This window comes from Protomyctophum parallelum (genome assembly GCF_964188405.1).
Source record: "Protomyctophum parallelum genome assembly, chromosome: 17".
NCBI lineage: Eukaryota > Metazoa > Chordata > Actinopteri > Myctophiformes > Myctophidae > Protomyctophum > Protomyctophum parallelum.
Genome location: NC_139719.1, coordinates 33,332,174 through 33,352,400, shown reverse-complemented (window position 1 = coordinate 33,352,400; position 20,227 = coordinate 33,332,174). Strand labels below are relative to the sequence as shown.

The 20,227-nt window shown below is 43.5% G+C and overlaps 2 protein-coding genes across 2 annotated transcripts in view; one reads left to right on the top strand and one right to left on the bottom strand.

The window, feature by feature from the left end:
• The window catches only part of ift140 (intraflagellar transport 140 homolog (Chlamydomonas)), a 34,829-nt gene that overhangs the window by 8,448 nt on the left and 6,154 nt on the right, over positions 1-20,227 (top strand). Inside the window, exons 18-20 of the mRNA XM_083788034.1 lie at positions 818-1,077; positions 18,912-19,089; positions 19,986-20,176. Coding sequence (XP_083644160.1) covers positions 818-1,077; positions 18,912-19,089; positions 19,986-20,176 — 629 coding nt within the window. The remainder of the gene's footprint in view (positions 1-817; positions 1,078-18,911; positions 19,090-19,985; positions 20,177-20,227) is intronic.
• tmem204 (transmembrane protein 204) lies at positions 6,996-17,270 on the bottom strand. Its single transcript, XM_083787927.1, has 3 exons — positions 16,176-17,270; positions 15,405-15,560; positions 6,996-9,038 (listed from the first exon to the last, which is right to left on the bottom strand). The coding sequence occupies exons 1-3, from the start codon at positions 16,450-16,452 to the stop codon at positions 8,794-8,796; spliced, it is 678 nt and encodes a 225-aa protein (XP_083644053.1). The 5' UTR covers positions 16,453-17,270; the 3' UTR covers positions 6,996-8,793.

The window sequence follows — 20,227 nt, the reverse complement described above, 5'->3', positions numbered from 1 at the left end:
GTATCACAGAAAGTTTAGAATATTTTGCGGCCCCGTTTAAAATGTTCACAAGATCGGTGGTTGTTGCAATTACCTGTACCAAATATACTTCACCATATCACGATATTGAGATACAAGTTCCGTAATGCAATTCCAATGGTGAAATCTGTGTTGTTTTTACCCCGGATTCAGCCACGTCCCGAAATACCCATACGTATGTGTGTCTCAAAGAATGCTTTTGAATTATACTGTTCAGTATGAGAGATTAGCCTGATACTGTAAATACTGTACGTAGGGTTCCTCTGTGGAGCATTCGTGCGATGCTGGCCACTTTGGAACTGTGACTTAATTAACAGTAACACAGCTCGATTTTGCCATATTTCACATGCTGTGAACACCTGTCAACACCCCCCCCAACAGCTGTTGTTTCGCAGGGGTGGCGTCTTTCTACCAGAAGTAAGTGTCTGCACCCTTGCAGTCAGTTCAGCACTACTCTTCCTGCAATGTCCCAACCTCCAGTGACTGTGTAGTTCAGTAAAGTACCATGTGTTGTGTGCTTTCAGCCTTAAAGGACCCTGTTTGGTCCTTAAGTGCAAGTTCAGGTGCAGTGAGGTACCCGTCATGTTTTAAGTGATAGCTCCATGTTGTTCCGTATTCGTGTTTCTGTTTCAAGGCTATAGCTGTTTTGTGTCCGTCTCCCTAAGCCTCCGTCTCCTCCACACTATCACATTAAAAGTCTTCGATTTTTGTGTTATTTACTGTGTTATCAATTTAGTCATTTAGCCATTAATTCATTGATGTCTTAAATCAGATGTATCACTTTCTCTCACCTCCCCAGCCTGGTGAGACAGATCTAGGACCAGTGGAAGTGTCTGCCCCAGCCTCCTCCTCCCCGGCCCAGGCCTTGGCATCGGGCGGTTCCCCGGCCGCAGCTGCCCCTTCCCAGAACACCCACATGGTGTCTAGACGGGCCCTCAGGGACTTTGTGGGCCTGGAGAATTGTGAGAAGCCTACCCGCGACGCCATGCTCAACTTCAGCTTCTACCTGACCATCGGAGACATGGACGAAGCCTTCAAATCCATCAAGCTCATCAAGAGGTAATGGCTTTACCTGGGTGTCTGTTCAGCGGTGTGTGTGTGTGTGTGTGTGTGTGTGTGTGTGTGTGTGTGTGTGTGCTTGTACTCTGTACGTACGTACCTCAAACTTCAGCTGTGTTGTTATATGACGTTACCCATGTCTCATCCTTTAGTTAAGGGTGCCCGGAATCCTTCTTTGAATGTGCAGCCATTGTGTGTGTGTGTGTGTGTGTGTGTGTGTGTGTGTGTGTGTGTGTGTGTGTGTGTGTGTGTGCTTGTACTCTGTACGTGCAGTACGTACCTGCAACTTCAGCTGTGTTGTTATATGACGTTACCCATGTCTCATCCTTTAAGGATGCCCGGAATCCTTCTTTGAATGTGCAGCCATTGTGTGTGTGTGTGTGTGTGTGTGTGTGTGTGTGTGTGTGTGTGTGTGACTGTGTCACGTCTCATGTCATTGCCTAGTCAACAGCGTGAGAAGAGAGGGGTTAGACGTGCAGGAGGGCATTCCTGCAGCCGGAATGTTCATCCCCCCTGCCCTGTTTGATTGCTGTCATCACTTCCTCTGCCAGGCGCTTACACCAGGGCCCTGTTAAAAGGGCTGTCATTGCACTCTGAGCGGCGCTCTAGTTCAAAGGCTCAGGAAAGGCAGGGGGAGATGAGTATTGTTGGCGTGGCCTTGACTCTTCTCCGGGAGAGCCTTAACAAACCGCGCTTTGACTTAATATGGAGAATGGGACATTGTTGTCAGTGGCTTTGTCAATTCACTCTGCACCTTTCAACTGTTGAGGTCGGTGCAGAGGAAGAAGTCATGATCTCTCTCTGACCTGAGGTCCGGAAGAAACTTCCCTTGCCTTATATGTAAGAAATTAGAACAGCATTTGACACTTATTTGGAACATTCAATGATGTGTGTGCAACTAGGCACCAAGCTTCATCTCTGCGGGTTGTATTACACAAGGACGCTGTGATTTACTCATATCCTCTTGAACAAACCTTTATGTACTTGTCGAGGATATGAGATGGATTCTTTAAACACAGGATGTGATTATGGACTACTGTGAGGTTTTTACACGCTGACGCACGTCTGCTCATGTGTGCAGTAACACTGTACATTGCAATGAAGCGATGCACCTTTCTAAACTGTCACTTGGGTGAATTCCCCATTTCCATCGTGTGTGTGTGTGTGTGTGTGTGTGTGTGTGTGTGTGTGTGTGTGGTGGGGCACACGCGTGTGTAATGTCAGTGAAAACGTAACATCACCTTTAGATTAATACATGGTTCGGGGAACTTAAAACTCTGAATCTGATGAGATACTGCTTTCCCTCACGTACGGTACAAGCACTACTGTACGTAAATAGCTCAAAACACATGCACAAACAAAAGTGGAAAATAGCATATCCCATTGTCCGGATGTTCCATACAACTTAATATGCGTGATGACAGCTTTAGTAAGTCACTCATTCACAGCTATTTTTACTGCTGCTTAATTTAAAAGGAAAAAAAAGGAGAAAAGTATTGTGTTAGATTCCCGCATATCTCCGCCCAGCGGTGTGATGCACTTCCTGGTCTGTGTCAGGCCACTAACCTCTATCTACTGGGACTTGTCTCCATGGAAATGGTCTTTGAACTGGCAAACAGTTCTCACATATCAAATTCAGGGGCTGCCAAGCAAGCTGTGTGAACTTCTAATGAAGTTCTAAAGAACTGATAATACATGAATAGCATTATAATACATTGTGCATATACCATTGTTTTGTACCATACCGGAGATAATACATACATACTGTACTGTACATCAATCCATCTTCAACCTCTTATCCGAAGTATTGTCGCAGAGGTACGTAAGTAGAGAAAGTGAATCCCAGGCTTCTATTTCCCTGGCCACATTTGCCAGGGATCTGGGGGATCCCAACTTCCAAGGCGTTTTCAGGCCAGCATGGGGATATAATCCCAACACCTGGACCTTGGTCTACCCCGTGGCTTCTTACCAGCTGGCAATTGGCATGCTTGGAAAATCTCCCTGGGGAGGCAACCAGGAGGCATCCGTACTAGATGCTGCTTCTTTCTATCTATGCAAGTCCCTCACGGATGACTGAGCTCTTCACCTTATCCCAAAGGAAGATGCCGACCACCCTCCTGAGAAAACCCATTTTTGCATCTTGTTTTGTCACAATGATATGCTAATGGTTATACCATTTCCACTGCTCCAATTGTCTGTCTATCTTTTTTTCACACTCCACAACTTACTTGAGAAAGCCCTGAGATACTTAAAACCCCTTCACTTGGGTTAAAGACTTAGAGTCCTACCTAGAGTCTGCAATCCACTGGTTTCGTGTTGAGAACTTTGGCCTCAGATTTAGAGACCATTGTCTATTCCAAGAACCGGACATTTACAGTATGTAGCTCCCAGTTCGCTCCCTCCTGAACCGGAGGAGGGAGCGTGTGTGGCCAAAACTATAGGAAGATAATATGTGTAGTGACAGAGATATTGTGCTTGTTGGAGCGCCTGGCCAAGCAAGAGGCAGTGTGAAGGAATTCTCTGTGCAAAACAGGTCACATAATTGAATTATCATCACTTTACAAACACTGTACATTGTACATGTCGTAATGTGAATCACACATATAACATATTCTTTGCTTGCTTTGGGACCCCCCGGTGGCCAGATCCCTCTTGAAATTAACTTTCATTGGCCTGGTGCCAGTGGTTGGTACTCGGTATAGTTGTTAACTTGGTAGATAAAGATAAATGGCGAAGTTACATTGCAAAGCCTTTACAGTACATTCACACAACCTAATCAAAAGCAGCTGTATCTACAGTACACTTTGGAAGCCCCCCTGAAGCAGTATGTCAATACAGAGTGGAATGTCTTTTTCAGTCCAGACCATTTCCTCTCATTCAAGTTGTCCTTGACTTCAGGTGACATTCTGCCGGGTTCTCTGTCCACATGAACACAAGCCTTCATTTACAAATGTATTTTTTACTGTGGCATTTCTATTCAAAGGGGATAGTTCCTCATTTCCCATCTGAGACAAAAACACTCAGGGAAGTCTCCAGGAGCAAAGTGGAGTCTGATGGGTGACGTTGTGGCATGCCGGAATTGGCTGCAGTCCAGGCTCTCAGGTTTTCGTGCCATTTGTTATTTGGGGAAACACTTGACTGTATGAAAACATTGGAATTAATTCCTGTTTCCTCTATTTAACCTTCCTTCTATTTAACCCATTTTTTAAGCATTATGTTATTTACTTTAGCTATTGAAAAATAGCAGATCTACAAGCACGAGCTTGTAGGTCTGCTATTTTTGAAAAATCGTGAAAATGTGGGCGCAAATCTTTGAATATATATTCTTTCACAGCGAAGGTTTTTAACTAAAATCTTTGCTTCTGGGGGGTCCCTGGAACAAGGTCTAAATGGGTTAATCAATGGAATCTATGTTTTAGCCCAAATATACATGATGGCATTTCAGTTTTTGTAATTGTTGTTGGCTCAAATCGTGTTCATAATTTATTAAAACATTTACAAAATATAAAAACGCATACCATAACCGCATGTTCCCATATTACCAAATAGTTTTTGCATGCTTCCACATTTTCTTGTAAATGTTTATTAATTCACAATGGGTTTGGGTACTGAGCATCCTCAGTAACCCAAGAAAACCAATAAAGACACTTGAATGGATCAATTCTAGTCAGTCATCCTCCAGCTACTGTATTGTTCGGAAACAAACACAAGACATTGCATAAAAGAGAGACGGTCCAAAATGCACTTCTAGTGTTTTAGGTAATATATGTTCCATGAATCAAGCAATTTATTTGATCAATACATTTCAAAAGGATACATTTAAATTTTACATTTTTAGCTCAATGTCTATAATTCATAATATACTGTACTGTACTGTTCTATGCAGTTGAAAGTGTGGAATGATTAGTCTTGCCGGAAAATAGTTAATTCAGATGTCCATGACTTCATAATGATGATACGAATATTACATACTTTTAACGAGGGCTTATCACCTGAAAGTTTTAGCTACAATATTAGGGAAATCTGGTAATTATTAAAGAAATCTGTGTATGCTTTGGACAATTGTCAGTAAATGTATAGAATTCATCATGACTTCTAGTCAATGGGATAAATATCCAATAACACTGGAATGGTCCTTTTTATATAAATGTATGTTGACAGGATCCAATGTTGTGGTAGTGTAAACATAATTAAAGTTTTTAAATCGTGTTGCAATAGTTTTCCTAAATCGTTAAGTCGTAATAGCTACAATTCCTCTATGCAGTAGAAGTTATATTTGACTGTGCTGTGGCTGCAGCCAGGAAGTGTTCCAAGTAGGGCCACTATTGAAAGTGTTCTTACCTTCTCCATGCTTGTCTGGTTTGGTCACACAACCGCTCAAGACAAATCAAAGCTGGAAAGAGTAGTATGTCGCGCATCAAAAAATATTGGATGTAGCCTCCCTACACTTTCCTCACTCTATTCCACCAGAATAATTAGGAAGGCAAATAAAATCATTGCAGACAACTCCCATCCTGCACATTACCTCTTCAATCTCCTCCCATCAGGCAGGAGATATAGAAGTATCAAGAGCTCAACATCTCGCTTACCCCGTAGCCATTAGACATCTGAACTCGTAGAAATATGCATATATGCATATAGCATATAAAACTGAATGTAATTTCCTATGCTGCTGGTTTCTGTATTGTTTTGTCCTTCTTGTTTGTGTATCTATGGTTGTCTGTATATGTTGAGTATGAACCAAGACAAATTCCTATCAACTTAATAATAAATTATTGAATCTTGAATGGTTTTCTGCAGTTTAATAAAACATGTCATTTTGCCCTTTTTAACCATTTAGACCACCTTTATAATTAATTGACTGGAGTCCTCCAGAGAGCTATAAAAATGACCTTGTCCTTCTTTTTCTCATATGCAAGAAATCTCTATTGTTGTTGGGTTTATCATCTGGAATGTGTCACAATGCAATGTGTTGTGAACTTGTGAGCTTGTATATCTGCTATGCACAGAATGTTTGCCGCAGAATAGGGACTCTAAGGTTCATGTGGTTAATGGAATTGATACCAGGCACAAAACATCAATTCAAATGGAAGTTATGATTAGTCTCTTTCTGTATTGTTGCTTTCTCCTACTCTTTGTCCTGTCAAAGTATAACACTTGAGGAACCTATACAGTGTCTAAAACAGAAGGTAGATCCCAAAAGGTAGATCGTGATCTACCAGTAGATCACAAAGGCTGTGCAGGTAGACCACATGACATCTCCCTAAAATATCTCTCTCACTTGAATTAAGGTTAATTAAGGTGATTGAATAATTGATTGATAAAAAGGCCCTGTCAGATCAAACCCAGAATGGTGTTGCACACAAACGTCAGTAGCATTACAAAGTTATATACAAGAAAACCTACCAATTCCATTTCTCCTCTCTCTTTCCTGTTCCAAGTGTGTCTTATGTAACCATTTCCAGCAAATGGATAATAATTATTTTGGTCAGTAGATCTTGTTGAGCTGGTCATTTTGAAAGTAGCTCTCATGTCAAAGTGTGGGCACTGTACTCCACTGGAAATACAGTACATTAATGTGGTGTGTTGCTAGTAGCTGCTACAGCTATAGCGGCACATACACATACAAACCCAACTTTATACATTTGTCATTCAAACCTTTGAGTCTGAGACATTGAAATTCCCCTTCATCTGTGTTTAATATCCAAAAGCTTCCTGGACACATTTACCATCGGGTCTGTTCTCTCTCTGACTGTCTCGCTAACATAAACAACTAAAGTAATTTGTATCTCAGTATTTCCACCTTTCTTTTTTTCAGTGAATTGTTTTGTTTCTTGTGAATAAGCATCCAAATCATTATTTAGCTGGCTCTGGCTGAAATAACAGTAAAAGAAGCAAAGAAAATGTTGACATCTGGATATCCAACAATATGTTTATTGAATTTGTATGATATATTATTGTATTCATGCACCCCTACTGTATGTTTGGCAACATGATAAGGTCACAATAATAATAGCAATATTCCTTATACAATTGTAGGACATTAATTTAAGTATATGTACCACAAGTAAGCATATTTTCATGAGGAAAGCATTGTTACCAAAAAATGGCCTTCGTTAATGAAGATCTTAGGTTATCCATTTTTGGTTAACCAAGTAATGGAAGTTACTGGAAAAATATTGGGAGAAGTACAGATGAGTGAGATGATGTTGCTATGTTTTGTGAATATAAGTTCTGGTGTTAATAGCCTACTGTAGTTCTTTTTCTTTATTTCAAAAGATTACATTTCTTTTTTGCTGTCTTCCCAATTCAGCATTCTTACTTTTCCGAGCAAATTTGATCAGCTGAATATCCTGCTTTGACCCACATACATTTAGTGGCAGATGCTGTTAATCTTGAAAGTAAGACAGCATGGTGAGGTATTAAGGTATTGTAATAGCTGTTTATTTATTTTATTCAAGTTTCTAATACTTTCCGGGAAAATATCTAAAATGGCGCTTTTCACTCATTTTCACTACTTCATGTTTGCAGTCCAAAGTCACTCTTAGTCTTAACCCTATCTTTATCATGCGAAAAGTATATACCAATACACAAGTGCCTTATAATAATAATTGTCAAGATCCAGCTTGATCTTTAAGCAGAGTATTTCATAAAGGGAAATTCCATTTTAAATTCCATGTTAAACCATATTTAAGCTCAAATCCAGCGTAAATTAATACCTGAAACAATAAGTTCATATCACCCTGGTATTAATAGTGATATTTGGAAAAAATATTACGTAGCTGGATATGTTTATTTATCTGTTTAAATCCAACACGAAGCAGCAATATGATGTTGATGTGTTCATTGCTCATGGCGGGACTCGGGAGGAGTTGCAAAATATAGTGCTGCACAACAGCAAGTACATGTTTGTCCTGCAACCATAGCTGCAATGTAAGTGTCCTGGCTGTCATACAGCGAATCACATCCAAGACAACTGGTTGAATGTGAGGCGAGAGTCAGAGCTCTTTTCTTTTGTGTCTGGTCCCAATTGGCCAATGAACCTTAGTTCAGGCAACGCTTCTGAAATGCAATCCGCCAGCGCTATGGCTTGCGTTTCAGAGGCGCTGTCTGTCGCGCATGTGAGAGTCCATCCTACGCCGGCTAGTCTCAGCCAGGGGGGCAGTCAGACAGATATTTTGTGAAGCCACTAAGGAAATCGGGACATCCTGAAAGTTCATATAATGGCCTGTTGTGGCGCTGTCATTGGGCCCAAAAAAACCCCATAGAGGTCCATGTATTTGGGCCCAACTTCACCTAGACTGTATTACCTTAATAAACATGGTCATGAATACTTTCTGCTTCCAGTCACTAGTTTAAAGTCATGTCATAATATTCTTTTTGGAAAATTATGGTCCCATTTATAAAAAAAATGACCATAAAGTCGCGTATGTTCTGAGGGGCGTGGCTAACGTTACAGTCTATGATCGGGAGCCACCCCCTGTTAGAGTCAAAATAAAAACCAACTAAGAAGAAGGGGGGAAGTCCCGCCTCGTTGTCTGGGCCAGCCAATGGGCCAGCCAATGGGCCAGCTGTGCCCATTGGCTCTAGAAAGATAGCGATTTACAATACAAGGACTGACTGGCTTCATCTTACGTCCATATCAGACCCGGCGAACGCTTTGTCCATATTTTTTTACAGTCTATGGTCTCAGCACACGGAGTATGAATCGGGGCTTCAGCAGGGCGACTCCACATAGTCGTTGTCCAGACGTGGGTGGAGGGGTGACACCAGAGATCTGCTGATGACGATAACCCGGGGGGCGAGACAGTCATCACGGCGATGTAGAATGTTCCAGATGAGCATGGCTGCAGCCAGCGTGGCCAGGAGGCATGCTGCTATGTCCACATAGCAGGAGTATGACAGGAATGTGTTGGGCCCAATCCTGTAGAAGGTCACAAGGCCGATCACCAGCACAAAACCTGGACAAGATCACAAACAGGAGATGGGGTTAAGCCAGTGGTATCCAATCTTTTATGGATCGAGGCCTGCTTGAAAATCTTAAAAGTGTTTGTGGCCCACCTATCTGACCACCATGAATGACTTGAGTGGTCAGATGGGTGTGCAGCATGCATTTTCATTCATTTTAATGATCAATCCAATCGATTGTGTTCTGGCTTTAATCAATGGAACTAATGTGATAGTTCTTAGTGTTAAGGTCTCCACACACCGGGTGCGAATTGGATGCGAATTCGGATTTTTAGCTGTGTTTCTCCATCGGTTTCCCGAAAAACGCAGCCGGTGTGCATCCACCTTTAGTGTGATTTGCAAATTATTTGGGGGGGACATTGTAATATCATCACTGCCCACGAGTGGGCATTGTTGGGAATTGCTGGGTCAAGCAATGAGAACTAGAGTTTTTCATTGTTATTTATTAATGAAGGATGGTTTTGGCACTGCTGTCGTGAGAGCCAATGATTGCCAAGTGAGCTCATTGAAATATGCAATTCATAATAGGACTGTTCTGTCAGTGATAAGGCTAGTGATAAGGATATCCCCTTTGCCATAGTGATGAAAAGTCCAGCAGGGGTCTGTGAATTCAGAAGTCTGTTTCCTCCTAGGGAGAGCTTCTGAGATTTTAGGATCAAAGGCCTCCACAGTGTAAAAATATCACAGTATGTAGCCTACCGAGAGAGGCCTTTCTTTTTCTACACTGCAATTTCTTTGATACACATTTCACAGTAGCCTATAGCAACTCACGCATCAAGGAAATGCAGCTTGCACGCAAAGGTGTATAAAACACGCCATCTCAAGCTTCATGCTGTTTTTTTGTTTTTTAGATCTTTACTTTCTTTTGTCTTCATCACAATGGTGGCAAAGCACTAATGTCTGCTGTGGGAAGTTATTAGATTAGATTAGGTTAGATGACGTTTATTGTCCTCGGAGAGGAAATGCTTTTCCCAGCTCACATTATGGTCAAACCTTACAAGACCAAAACATGTTACAAACCGAAACGTCTATATTTGTGGTCCCACATTCCCTCCTGTAGTTGCAGTTAAAACCAAAAAATCCTCAGTTCACTTTCTATGGCTTGTTTGTGACAGTTATGCTGTATGGCACAGAAGACAAAACTGTTGGTACCTCAGAGTCTGATACATCAAAGTGTTATGCCTGGCTTATACTTGGTTGTGCATCATCTCACAACCTGAAATTAGCTAATTTACAAGCTCACAACAACACATCGGCAGGACAACACGTTATGAGCTTGTAGATCTGCTATTTTCGGTGCTTGACACCGACTGGCCGTGCACAGCATGATTGTGTAATGAGGTAGGCCTATATATTTGGTTAATATAGCTTATCAAACTGTAAATAAACACTGTATTAAACTTCTTGTCAATCTTTATATAGTTGTACATTGTATTTCTGTAATCACCCTAGCTCTCAAAGGTGCTATACAAATAAAATAAATGATTTATGTCCATTATCCATATTCTTCTCTGAAGAAATTATGCACATTATCCCCACAAGGATAATGGATCAGGGCTATTTATTGCAATTCACACATTCTGGTCAATGACAGAGGATTGACGCCCCAATCCCTTTTTCTCAAGTGTGGTCTGGAGCCAGTCAGTAGTTCAATAACACATGTCTGAAAGCTTGTCCCATCCACACCGGTATAAATAAAGGGCACCAAAAATACCACTGGAAAGGGGGGATGTTGGCCCATTAGGATATGAATCAGTTGTGTTTCCTGCAGCAGAACTGCACCAGTGGAAGGCTTTTCTGCTATTTCTCTCTCTCTCTCTCTCTCTCGCTCTCTCCTTACTGTAATCAGTGGTGGAAGAAATAATCAGATATTTTTTACTTAGTAAAGTAAAAGTAGCAGTTACAAGTAAGACTCCTGTATTAAAAATGGTACTTGGGTACTCAAAAGTGCTTTTTGAAGATATATATATATATATATATATACATAATTTTGTTGTTGATGATGGCAGATCTTCGTGACAGGTTGTGAGATAGATCGGCTATTTTTGAATCGCTGATGTATAAATAGGGGTTTTGTAGTGGACTTAAAAGTACATTATATTTACAGCTGAGATGTAGTGGTATAAAGAAAGTGTGAAGAAATGAAGAAACAGACAGAAGTACTCGAGTAACTAAAAGTCACTCAAAATTGCACTCGAGTATACATAACTTGAGTAAATGTACTTAAGTTTCCACCACTGGCTGTAATGCAATATCTCTGCCTTTGTTAAAGTGAGGAGGATGTAGATAAATGTTGTGTATGTGTGTCATTGTGTATAACTACATCAACCTGCATTGTGTGTGCTTTCATTAGCGTGCAACTGTTTGCTCCGCCTATCTGCTCATGTTTAACCTGTCTGGCTCCTTTTCTAAGAAAAAAAATAATAATCTCCTTTCCAGGTTCCAGGGTGGTCTGCCTGTGTGAAACTCTTTTTTTTGGCATGGTCTTATCTGTTACGGCTTCCTTCCCTCTCTTCCTCTTGTCATCCTTCCTTCCTTCCCTCCTCTCCACGCCCCTTGCTTAAGGTTAACCTATTTGCTGGACATTTGACATGATCTGTCAGGCGGAAAATCTAAACAAGGCTTATCTTGGTTCTGGAAATTCACTGAGCTCCTCTGCCCCACCCTCCATACTGTAACTGTACCCTGGTATTTTTGTTCATTCTTAAGAGTCACATGGCTGATGATCAACTTGCCTCAAACTCCTATCCAATCCTTCTAAGAATCTATAAAAATAAAAAAAAAGATAACCACTGCTGAAAAATGCAATCTGAGCCAGATTAAACACCGCCCAGAGGGCTCCTGCTGCTTGAATTCAGAAACGTGTAGCCTGTAGTGAATGGCTGGCCATTATCTGGCTCTAATAGAGAAGCACATATTATTTCCCTATACATTGTTCTTTTTTTTTATGCCACAGTGTGGGCTTGGTGCCAGCTGCGCCCACCAAAACTTACACTTTCGTTGAAATCAATAGACACCACATCTAAAACCCACACGACCTGCACTCTTAACATTTGACCCACTAGAGTTCTGTCCATTCAGAGCTCTGTCCCAGGGGGGTGACACAGTCCCAAGCATCGAGCTGGCCTGGCCCATAGTGTTGAGATATAATACTGAATGAAATTGGATGTTTTTATTCCACAGTCTACAGTGTGATAACAGAGGTTTTTGGCACATCTGAGAACAAAAACATTCCTTAGATGGGGGCTGAGACCTTCATTCATTCATGCATTGCCAAGTACCATTCACTGCTCAGCGGGGAGAACTGAAGAGATTAATATGAGGAATGGATTAATGAAGGGTGAAATATGGACAGGGAAGCTACTTGCCGTCCCTGTGTAACTGTTTCTGGACCCTTTCTTTTCAGTTTCAAAAGACTAGGAAAAAGATCACTCCATTCAGGTGTTTAGCCTTTTACAACCTGAAACCGAGAGCCCCATATCCCCCCCACACACACACACGCTCACAACCAAAAGTAGACTTCCCAAAAGCCAGACCCCTGAACGATATTTGTGCTAAGTTTGGAGGCAGTTGGACAACTGATCTGCTCTGGGACCCCGAATACACGAACACCAAACTAGGCTTGGGAGCTCGCTAATTCTAGGTGTGTGTGTGTGTGTGTGTGTGTGTGTGTGTGTGTGTGTGTGTGTGTGTGTGTGTGTGTGTGTGTGTGTGTGTGTGTGTGTGTGTGTGTGTGTGTGTGTGTGTGTGTGTGTGTGTGTGTGTGTGTGTGTGTGTGTGTGTGTGTGTGTGTGTGTGTCAATGGTTTATTTTCAGTAATATTCTCCTGAGTATTGTTACTCTGGTGGGACACATCCTATCTGCCAAAAATCCATCTCATATTACTCAGGAACATTGGTGACTATATAATGGTAAGAACGAACTTCAGTAGGCGTTCAGAAAGGGCTAAAAAGGAAGATGCCATTTTTCCAAACAGGGTCACTATTTTTAGAAGTCGGGGAAATAGGTGTGTATCTTTCTCTCTAGCCATTGTCACTGTTATAACTCATGTTTGTGGCGGGCATCACTTCATTAATCACAATCAGCCAGGTTGTGGAAATGTCTAAAAACAGTCACCACCCATTTAAGTAAATGACTAATGGAATATGACATCGGATAAAAACATTTTTTTTACATATGCTTTCACCAAGTGACAAGTTTGATGTCACTGTGTGTGTGAGAGAGCTCTTTGTGAATGAGTGTTTATTTTGGTGGTTCCCTGTCTCCACACCACCAAGGCCTTCAGATAAAAGCTTTTGTCTTTGTCTAGAAGTGCGTGCCGAATAACTTGTTTTATCTCATGTCGAGAGGGGACTCTTTATTTGACTCTGTTCCTGGACATTTTGTAAACACAGGCATAAAAAGCTAGGCCAAGCTTATCTGGTCAGTGGCCGTTCCCACCCTGCATGCTGTGTATCAAAGGACATTTTTCTACTGAAACACCCTATAAACACACACAACACACACGCGCACACACTCTCCTCCCAGCAGTGCACACACAAACACAGTCCCTGTCGAACTGTCTTTCGTGTCCGCCACCATTCCCCTCCCACCCCTCGTTTTCCTCCTCCAGTCCTGGGGTTTGCATAACAGGTAGTCACAGGCATTTCCTCGTCCTGAGCAGGGATATCCTGGCGCCCGACAGTCGCTCTCTGGCTCGCTGCAGCTCCGGCCGACCAGCTCAAGACCAGGACTAAATTTAGCCCAGAAGACCCCCTTCAGGCTGCGCTGCCACACAATGCTGCCCCAGTGGCTGAAGCCCCTCTCCAAACAACTCTTTCTCTCTCTCTCTCTCTCTCTCTCTCTCTCTCTCTCTCTCCCCAAGCTCACACATGCATGCACATATTGTCACAAATGTCCCCAGGGACCACTGAGACTGTCCATGCCCACAATAAGGCTGCAACACATCCCACTGGGATAGCTGGCTATATGACTGGTGGTGGTGCGCTAGTGTGTGTGTGTGTGTGTGTGTGTGTGTGTGTGTGTGTGTGTGTGTGTGTGTGTGTGTGTGGGGGGGGGGGGGGGGGGGGTGATACGCATCTCCTCTCTTCTATTCCTGGTTGTTCTGTTTTCCTTTAATTGACTTTTACTTGAAAATGCCCATGTTTGTATGATAAGGCCCTTGTGTCTTTTTGTAGTTTCCTATTTTTTTGCAAATGACAACTAAAGCATCCTTTCAACTACTTGCATTTTGTATTGAGCTATGGCTTTCTTGAAATCATAAAAAAACCTTTGTAGATATTTTATAGTGTATTGTGTGAAGAATGGTTTTTTGGTCGCACATTTTTTTATCTACACAACTACAATTTTGGTCACGTAGCTTTAATGTTTAGGTTTGGCTAGGTCTGCAGGGTTTGGCATTGTTCTTTGGCCTGTGCAGTGGTTGCCCTGAGAGACTGCTCTGTGGGTTTTGAGATGAAAGCCTAATTTAAGCCTAATTTACACAACTGTGTTGCTAAACGTTTAATGGGTTATTTTCATAGAGCGATCACAGTCGATGCTATGACGTTTTAATTATGCCAAAGCCAATCTTCCGTCTCTGTGTTTGGTTGGTTTCCTGTTTTTTGGAACTCCACCAAAGGTCATGTGAAATGTCATCGGCAACACCATCTAGATTTATGTCTGTGAGAATAAAATGTTGTATGCATGGCTTGTAGGAGTTTCATCAATTCAGATACCATGCATTAACCCAACCAGATCTCACCCAACACAGTGAAATTACACGGATTGGCAATTCTGTATATACACTACTAGAAATCACCCAAATCTGTACATATTACACTGAAATCCTCCCCATTAACCGCCCTATAGTTTTAGACCGCGACGGAGAGGTGCCGTCTCAAGCGAACTTGAGCAACGAGAGCTACCACCGAGCGAGCTAAAGCGAGCGAGTTGCCGTGGCGAACTGGCGAACGTTGTGATGTTCGATTGAGCCAACTCGGCCTCGTCCAAGTTGCAACCCGATAGGCACAGAATCGTAAATAATGTTGTGGAGACTAGAGTGCATTTGCCACAACTGAGATAATGGGGTGAAAGCCACGCCTCCGTCGTTACTTTACTAGTAGTATATGTACGGAATTTCCAATCTGTGTTAAACCCTAGTATTCTGATGCGAATATTCTGTGAAAATATCAGATCGCACAAGCTCACAATGCATTGAGACATATTGTGAGCTTCTAGATCAGCTATTAAGAGATTTGGTGTAGAGGGAAAAATGTTGTTTAGCTTATTTGACTATTTTGAATCAGTAGTAAGGTGCCGTTCTATCCTGAAAGCATGTTGAACAAACGGAGGCCTTGTATAGTAGCAGTGGTACTCACTGGCTAGCTGGAAGAGAGCAGCGATGGCCTCCTCCCACCATTGAGAGTCCTGGGTAACGAAGGGCAGCTCCATCAGTCCCAGAAGGAAGATCAGCTGACCAGCAGTCAGGGCCACTGTGGCCATCAGGTTACAGGCCCGCATCATGTCAAACTGCACTGGAGCGGCCAAGGGAAGAGTTGCATGTTATTGGCAGCATAGTGGAGGGGATTTAGATTGATGAACACAACATTGCCCTGATCATGTCCTATGACATAGGACACGATGGTTATCTCTTACATCTACCCAAATTGTATCTCAATAATGATAAGAACATTTCAACAGATACATGTTTCTGCCTGTCATATACTGTATATACACTAGTACCATCGGTCCAAGGTTTAGATGAACAAAGTGGAGAACCATTAGATGATGTTGTCATGACCTCTGTGTTCTCAGTTTCATCATAATGGATGTCTGGCCAGCCATTAGAGAGACTCCCCAGGAAACCGTGGGGCCCAACATGTCCTATCTTATCAGTACATGCCATAAATTAGCTCAATACAGACTAATGGTTCGCAGGAGATAGCCCCTGACATTCACAATATATAACATGGCTGTCTGCTGTCTGCTGTATACAGGCATCATGCCGATATAGATTTCACTATGTTGCTGCTGGTCACTACTACATCTTCAATGACCAATTGCAATGGGATTGGCTACGTTACACTGCAGTTATCCCATTTATTCTCACACTTCCACTTGATAAATAGAGAAATATAAAAGAAGCATACGTTTCACGGTGCTTCGGGACTCCTGGTGGCCCGCAAACTCTGAGCCCCAGCCCAGACTCTCACACTGCCTCTGCGTCCCTCCTGGCCCCCTCCTCCCTGATGGGGGTTCGTCGTGACCCGCGCTGATGGGGCACATCCTCCAGAGCCCCACGCTGCGTTTGCGCCCGTCCTCCAGTTTCTGCAGCACCCAGCTGGGGGTGAAACACGCCACGTTGTTGAAGATCAGGGACAGCATGGCCACCGCCACCGCCGCGACCACCAGCCGCTGAACAGCCATGCGACGCCCGTCGCCGGCCACCTCTCCCCCTCCCTCGTCTCCCCCTCCCGCCTGCGCCCCGGCCTGCCGCTCGGCACCCCGCCTCTCCTCGCGGGCGGGAGTGTCGCTCGACGGGGCCTCTGGGGTCCTGTCTACCTCCCCCTCCTCCACTACCACCACCACCACCACCACCGCCGCGGCTGCCTCCTCCGCCTGCCCCTCCAGTGAGCAGCGGACGCTGAGCAGGAGCCGATGCGAGGGATGGGAGGGCGAGTGCGTTGCGTTGAGACTCAGCTAAAGGACATCTCCGTTCATCCTCATTCAGCAGGGGCTGGGTGCCATCCCCGCGAGGTCCTCAGCCCTCCTCCTCAGACTGCACTGCAGGCATGCAGGGGTTAATCCGACAGACACTCGGGTCCATTCCTCCGTCTCCGCCTGGATGCAGCTTGACTATCCTGCACTGACACACTCCGTTCCGTTTACTTTCCTTCTCCTCTTTGTTGTTCTCCTTCCTTTTATTTCTCCGGTGCTGTGTGCTCACTCCGCTTCTCTCTTCTCCCCTCAGCACTCAACTTGTTGCACTCAGAGAGTGTGTGTGTGTTTGTGCACAACTGGTTTGCAGTCCTGCGTGTAGGCGTAGTAATTTCTTTCTCTCTGTTGCTGCGTGGGGCTGAAAGGGTGGGGAGGGTTGGAGAAGTAGAGCAATGCAGATGGTCCAGTTCGTGTTGTAGCTGTGTGTTGGCTGCCTCACTGATGATGGCTTCACTGAAGCTTCAACCAAAGTGTACAGAACTCTGCCTTGCTGCAAACTCCCCCGCCCTCCCTCTCTCTCTCTCCCCTGCCCCCCTCTCTGTCTCTCTCTCTCTCTCTCTCTCTCTCTCTCGCTATCTCTCTCGCTATGTCTCCTCTTACTCTCTCTGTCTCTCTCTCTCTTTCTCTGTGGGAATCGGCACTGCTACTGCTACAGCTGAGGACCACAGGTCAAAGTTGAAGTGGGAGGGGGCATTCTGCCATTTGTGTCACAAGGGACATCTGTCCGTGGCTGCAGCATGCTTTGACACACATTACTACCTCCTTCTGTGTGTGTGTGTGTGTGTGTGTGTGTGTGCATGCACGCACGCACGCATGCACGCACGCATGCGTGTGCACACGCGTGCATGCATCATTTTTTTCTGTGGAGCCCCAGAGAGCCATTCGTTCAAGCTTCTTTCTCTCGTGTGCGACAAACATGTTGCTGGCTGCCATGGTCAACTAGCAACAGGATGCGTTTCCTGAGAGGAAAAGAGGATAGGAAGGGGGGTGCTCATATGTAGACCCCTCTTTCTCTTCTCTTCCCTCTGCTGTCTTTCCTTTTTCGTCTCTCCAGATCTTGCCTTTGTCATTGTGTGTTCTGTGTAATAGCCTCTCTCTCATCTTACATCTTTTCTATACACATTAAAACACTTAATTTGAACACAGTTAAGCTGGCGTCAATCTCGCCACTTGACGCTGTGTTAACTTGTAGATTGGCCCTTTCTATATTTATGTTCCAAAATATTTATGGCTTAAGTTGTTAACATGAGTATATAACGTCAGCTGTCTCCGTCTTTCTCTCAGTCCCACTCCACTCCAGTATTAGCTGTGAAGGATGTAGATTTAGTAGAGGAGTGAAATGGAGGTAGTTGCACCATAGAAAGCCAAGCTTGATCTCCAGTGTAAGGGCTCTCTTTCTCTCTGTTGTTTCTCTCTCATTCTCTCTCTCTCTCTCTCTCTCTCTCTCTCTCTCTCTCTCTCTCTGTATGCATTTGGCCTCTGTTCCCTCATACTACCAGGGCCCCCAAAGATTTGGGGAATTTCCTGTTGCCCAACTTTAATAAACAGCTCACATCTGTATCAGCTAAGGAGGCGAGGAGGGAGGAGGGACACAAATAGAGTCCAGATGGGTGTGGAATCTGAAATAGAGGCAGAAGAGAAGGGGGGGCGGGGGTAGTGTTAAGGGTTTGACGTCAGTGAGAGACAGAGAGAGGACCAGGGGCAACAAGAAAAGCATTCCTCTAGTTTGGCTTGTTATATTTCCATGGTCTCATTTGCCTGTGAAAAGTTTTTAGTTGGAAATTCATGTGGTTGTGTTTTGATGTTGAAATGAGGAGCCCGATTATGTCTCGGTGAAAACCACCAGCTATGGTTATCTATCACATTTGGGGGAGTTTTTATGTTTGATAATATCCCTGCTACAGTGGCACTTCTCTCATTAGCACATTATTTGTACAATAACCACACACTGCTTTCAAGGCCATTAACTGCAGGATAACTTTAAAGTGTCTTTGTAGAACAACATAAAGAAAATAGTGATAGGAAACGTAATGGAATGGATCTGAGCAGTGTTCTGCAGAATTCTTTGCTTGTTTCTGCCAAATTCACAATAAATGTAATGAGACCCACCCACAACAAACAAAGTACAATCAAGACCTTGCATGTTGTATCTTTTCTCTTCTCTCTAGTGAGGCGGTATGGGAAAACATGGCACGAATGTGTGTGAAGAACCGCCGGCTGGATGTGGCACGAGTCTGTCTGGGGAATATGGGTAATGTCAGGGTGGCTCGCTCACTGAGGGAGGCTCAGGCTGAGCCTGAACTGGAGGCCCAAGTGGCAGTATTGGCCATGCAGCTTGGCATGCTGGTAAGACCAATGAATTAGCTACCAGTGACGCAATGTTTTGAGTATAATCTGGTGTTACCGCTGATACTAATGAAGGCTCTGTTGAATTCTGGTGCTGCTATTGTGCATGTTAGCTCACTGGAAACACTCTGCTACACCAGTAGGTCTCAAAGTGTCTTTGAGTGAGTTCCAAATGTTCAATGTGAGTTCATCATGTGCACAGGAACAACTGATTAACTGCTCACATGAAATTATTTTGACCAAAGGGGGGACTTTAGTACGAGTTAATCTAAGACAGATTGTCTATTTAAACGTTTTTATTTTTATTTTTAACTGAATAGTTCTTAGATCGGGGTTTTTACAATTTCTTCACACAATTTTATTTTAATCACATAATTGACAACATGGCAACTTAATTCTAATGTGCACGCTACCATTTTGACTTATATTGGTGCACGACACAAACTTGACAGATTGGCTAATCTATGAGGCCGATGAGTTGGGTTGGGCCAATCAAGACAGCCGATGCCTACACCCCCCATAGAGATTCAGTGAGACAGAGATTGACAGACTGACAGATACACATCTGGTTTGGTTCGATAACTGCTGGTCCAACAGAATCCTCAATAGGCAAAAACCACACAGACCCACACGGCAAGTTTGATTTTATGTCTGGGGCAGGCACACGCACAGTCGCACACACACAGGGTTCAGGTTAATGCGGAATCCATGTGTGAAAGAGAAAGCATGGACAAGCTAACACAGGAACAATGTTCCATACATCAGAGAACATCTAATAAAATACAAATCAATCCATAGAATCAAAACTTACAAAAGTTGCCTACAAACAACACATCCCCTTGTTTTTACATCTCCACATGTTGTCATATAAAGCCGTTTTTCCTATAACTTGATAGGACGACGCAGAGAAGCTGTATAAGAGCTGCCAGCGATACGACCTCCTCAACAAATTCTACCAGGCTTCTGGCCAGTGGCAGCAGGCTGTGGAGACAGCCGAAAACCATGACCGCATCCATCTGCGAACCACCTATTACAACTATGCCAAACACCTGGAGGCCATGGGTGATAAAAGCCTGGCCCTCACATTGTAAGACCCATCATCATTAAGTGCTATGGTGTTGCTACAGTAGCCTGCCTG

What these genes read in the sequence shown, in the direction of transcription:
- tmem204 (XM_083787927.1), bottom strand. Translation starts at nt 16,452, where the DNA reads ATGGCTGTTCAGCGGCTGGTGGTCGCGGCGGTGGCGGTGGCCATGCTG. An exon ending in GTCCCGAAGCACCGTGAAAC is followed by an intron (nt 15,561 to 16,175) that starts GTATGCTTCTTT and finishes TGGCCGCTCCAG; the next exon opens with TGCAGTTTGACATGATGCGG. An exon ending in TGCTCTCTTCCAGCTAGCCA is followed by an intron (nt 9,039 to 15,404) that starts GTGAGTACCACT and finishes GATCTTGTCCAG; the next exon opens with GTTTTGTGCTGGTGATCGGC.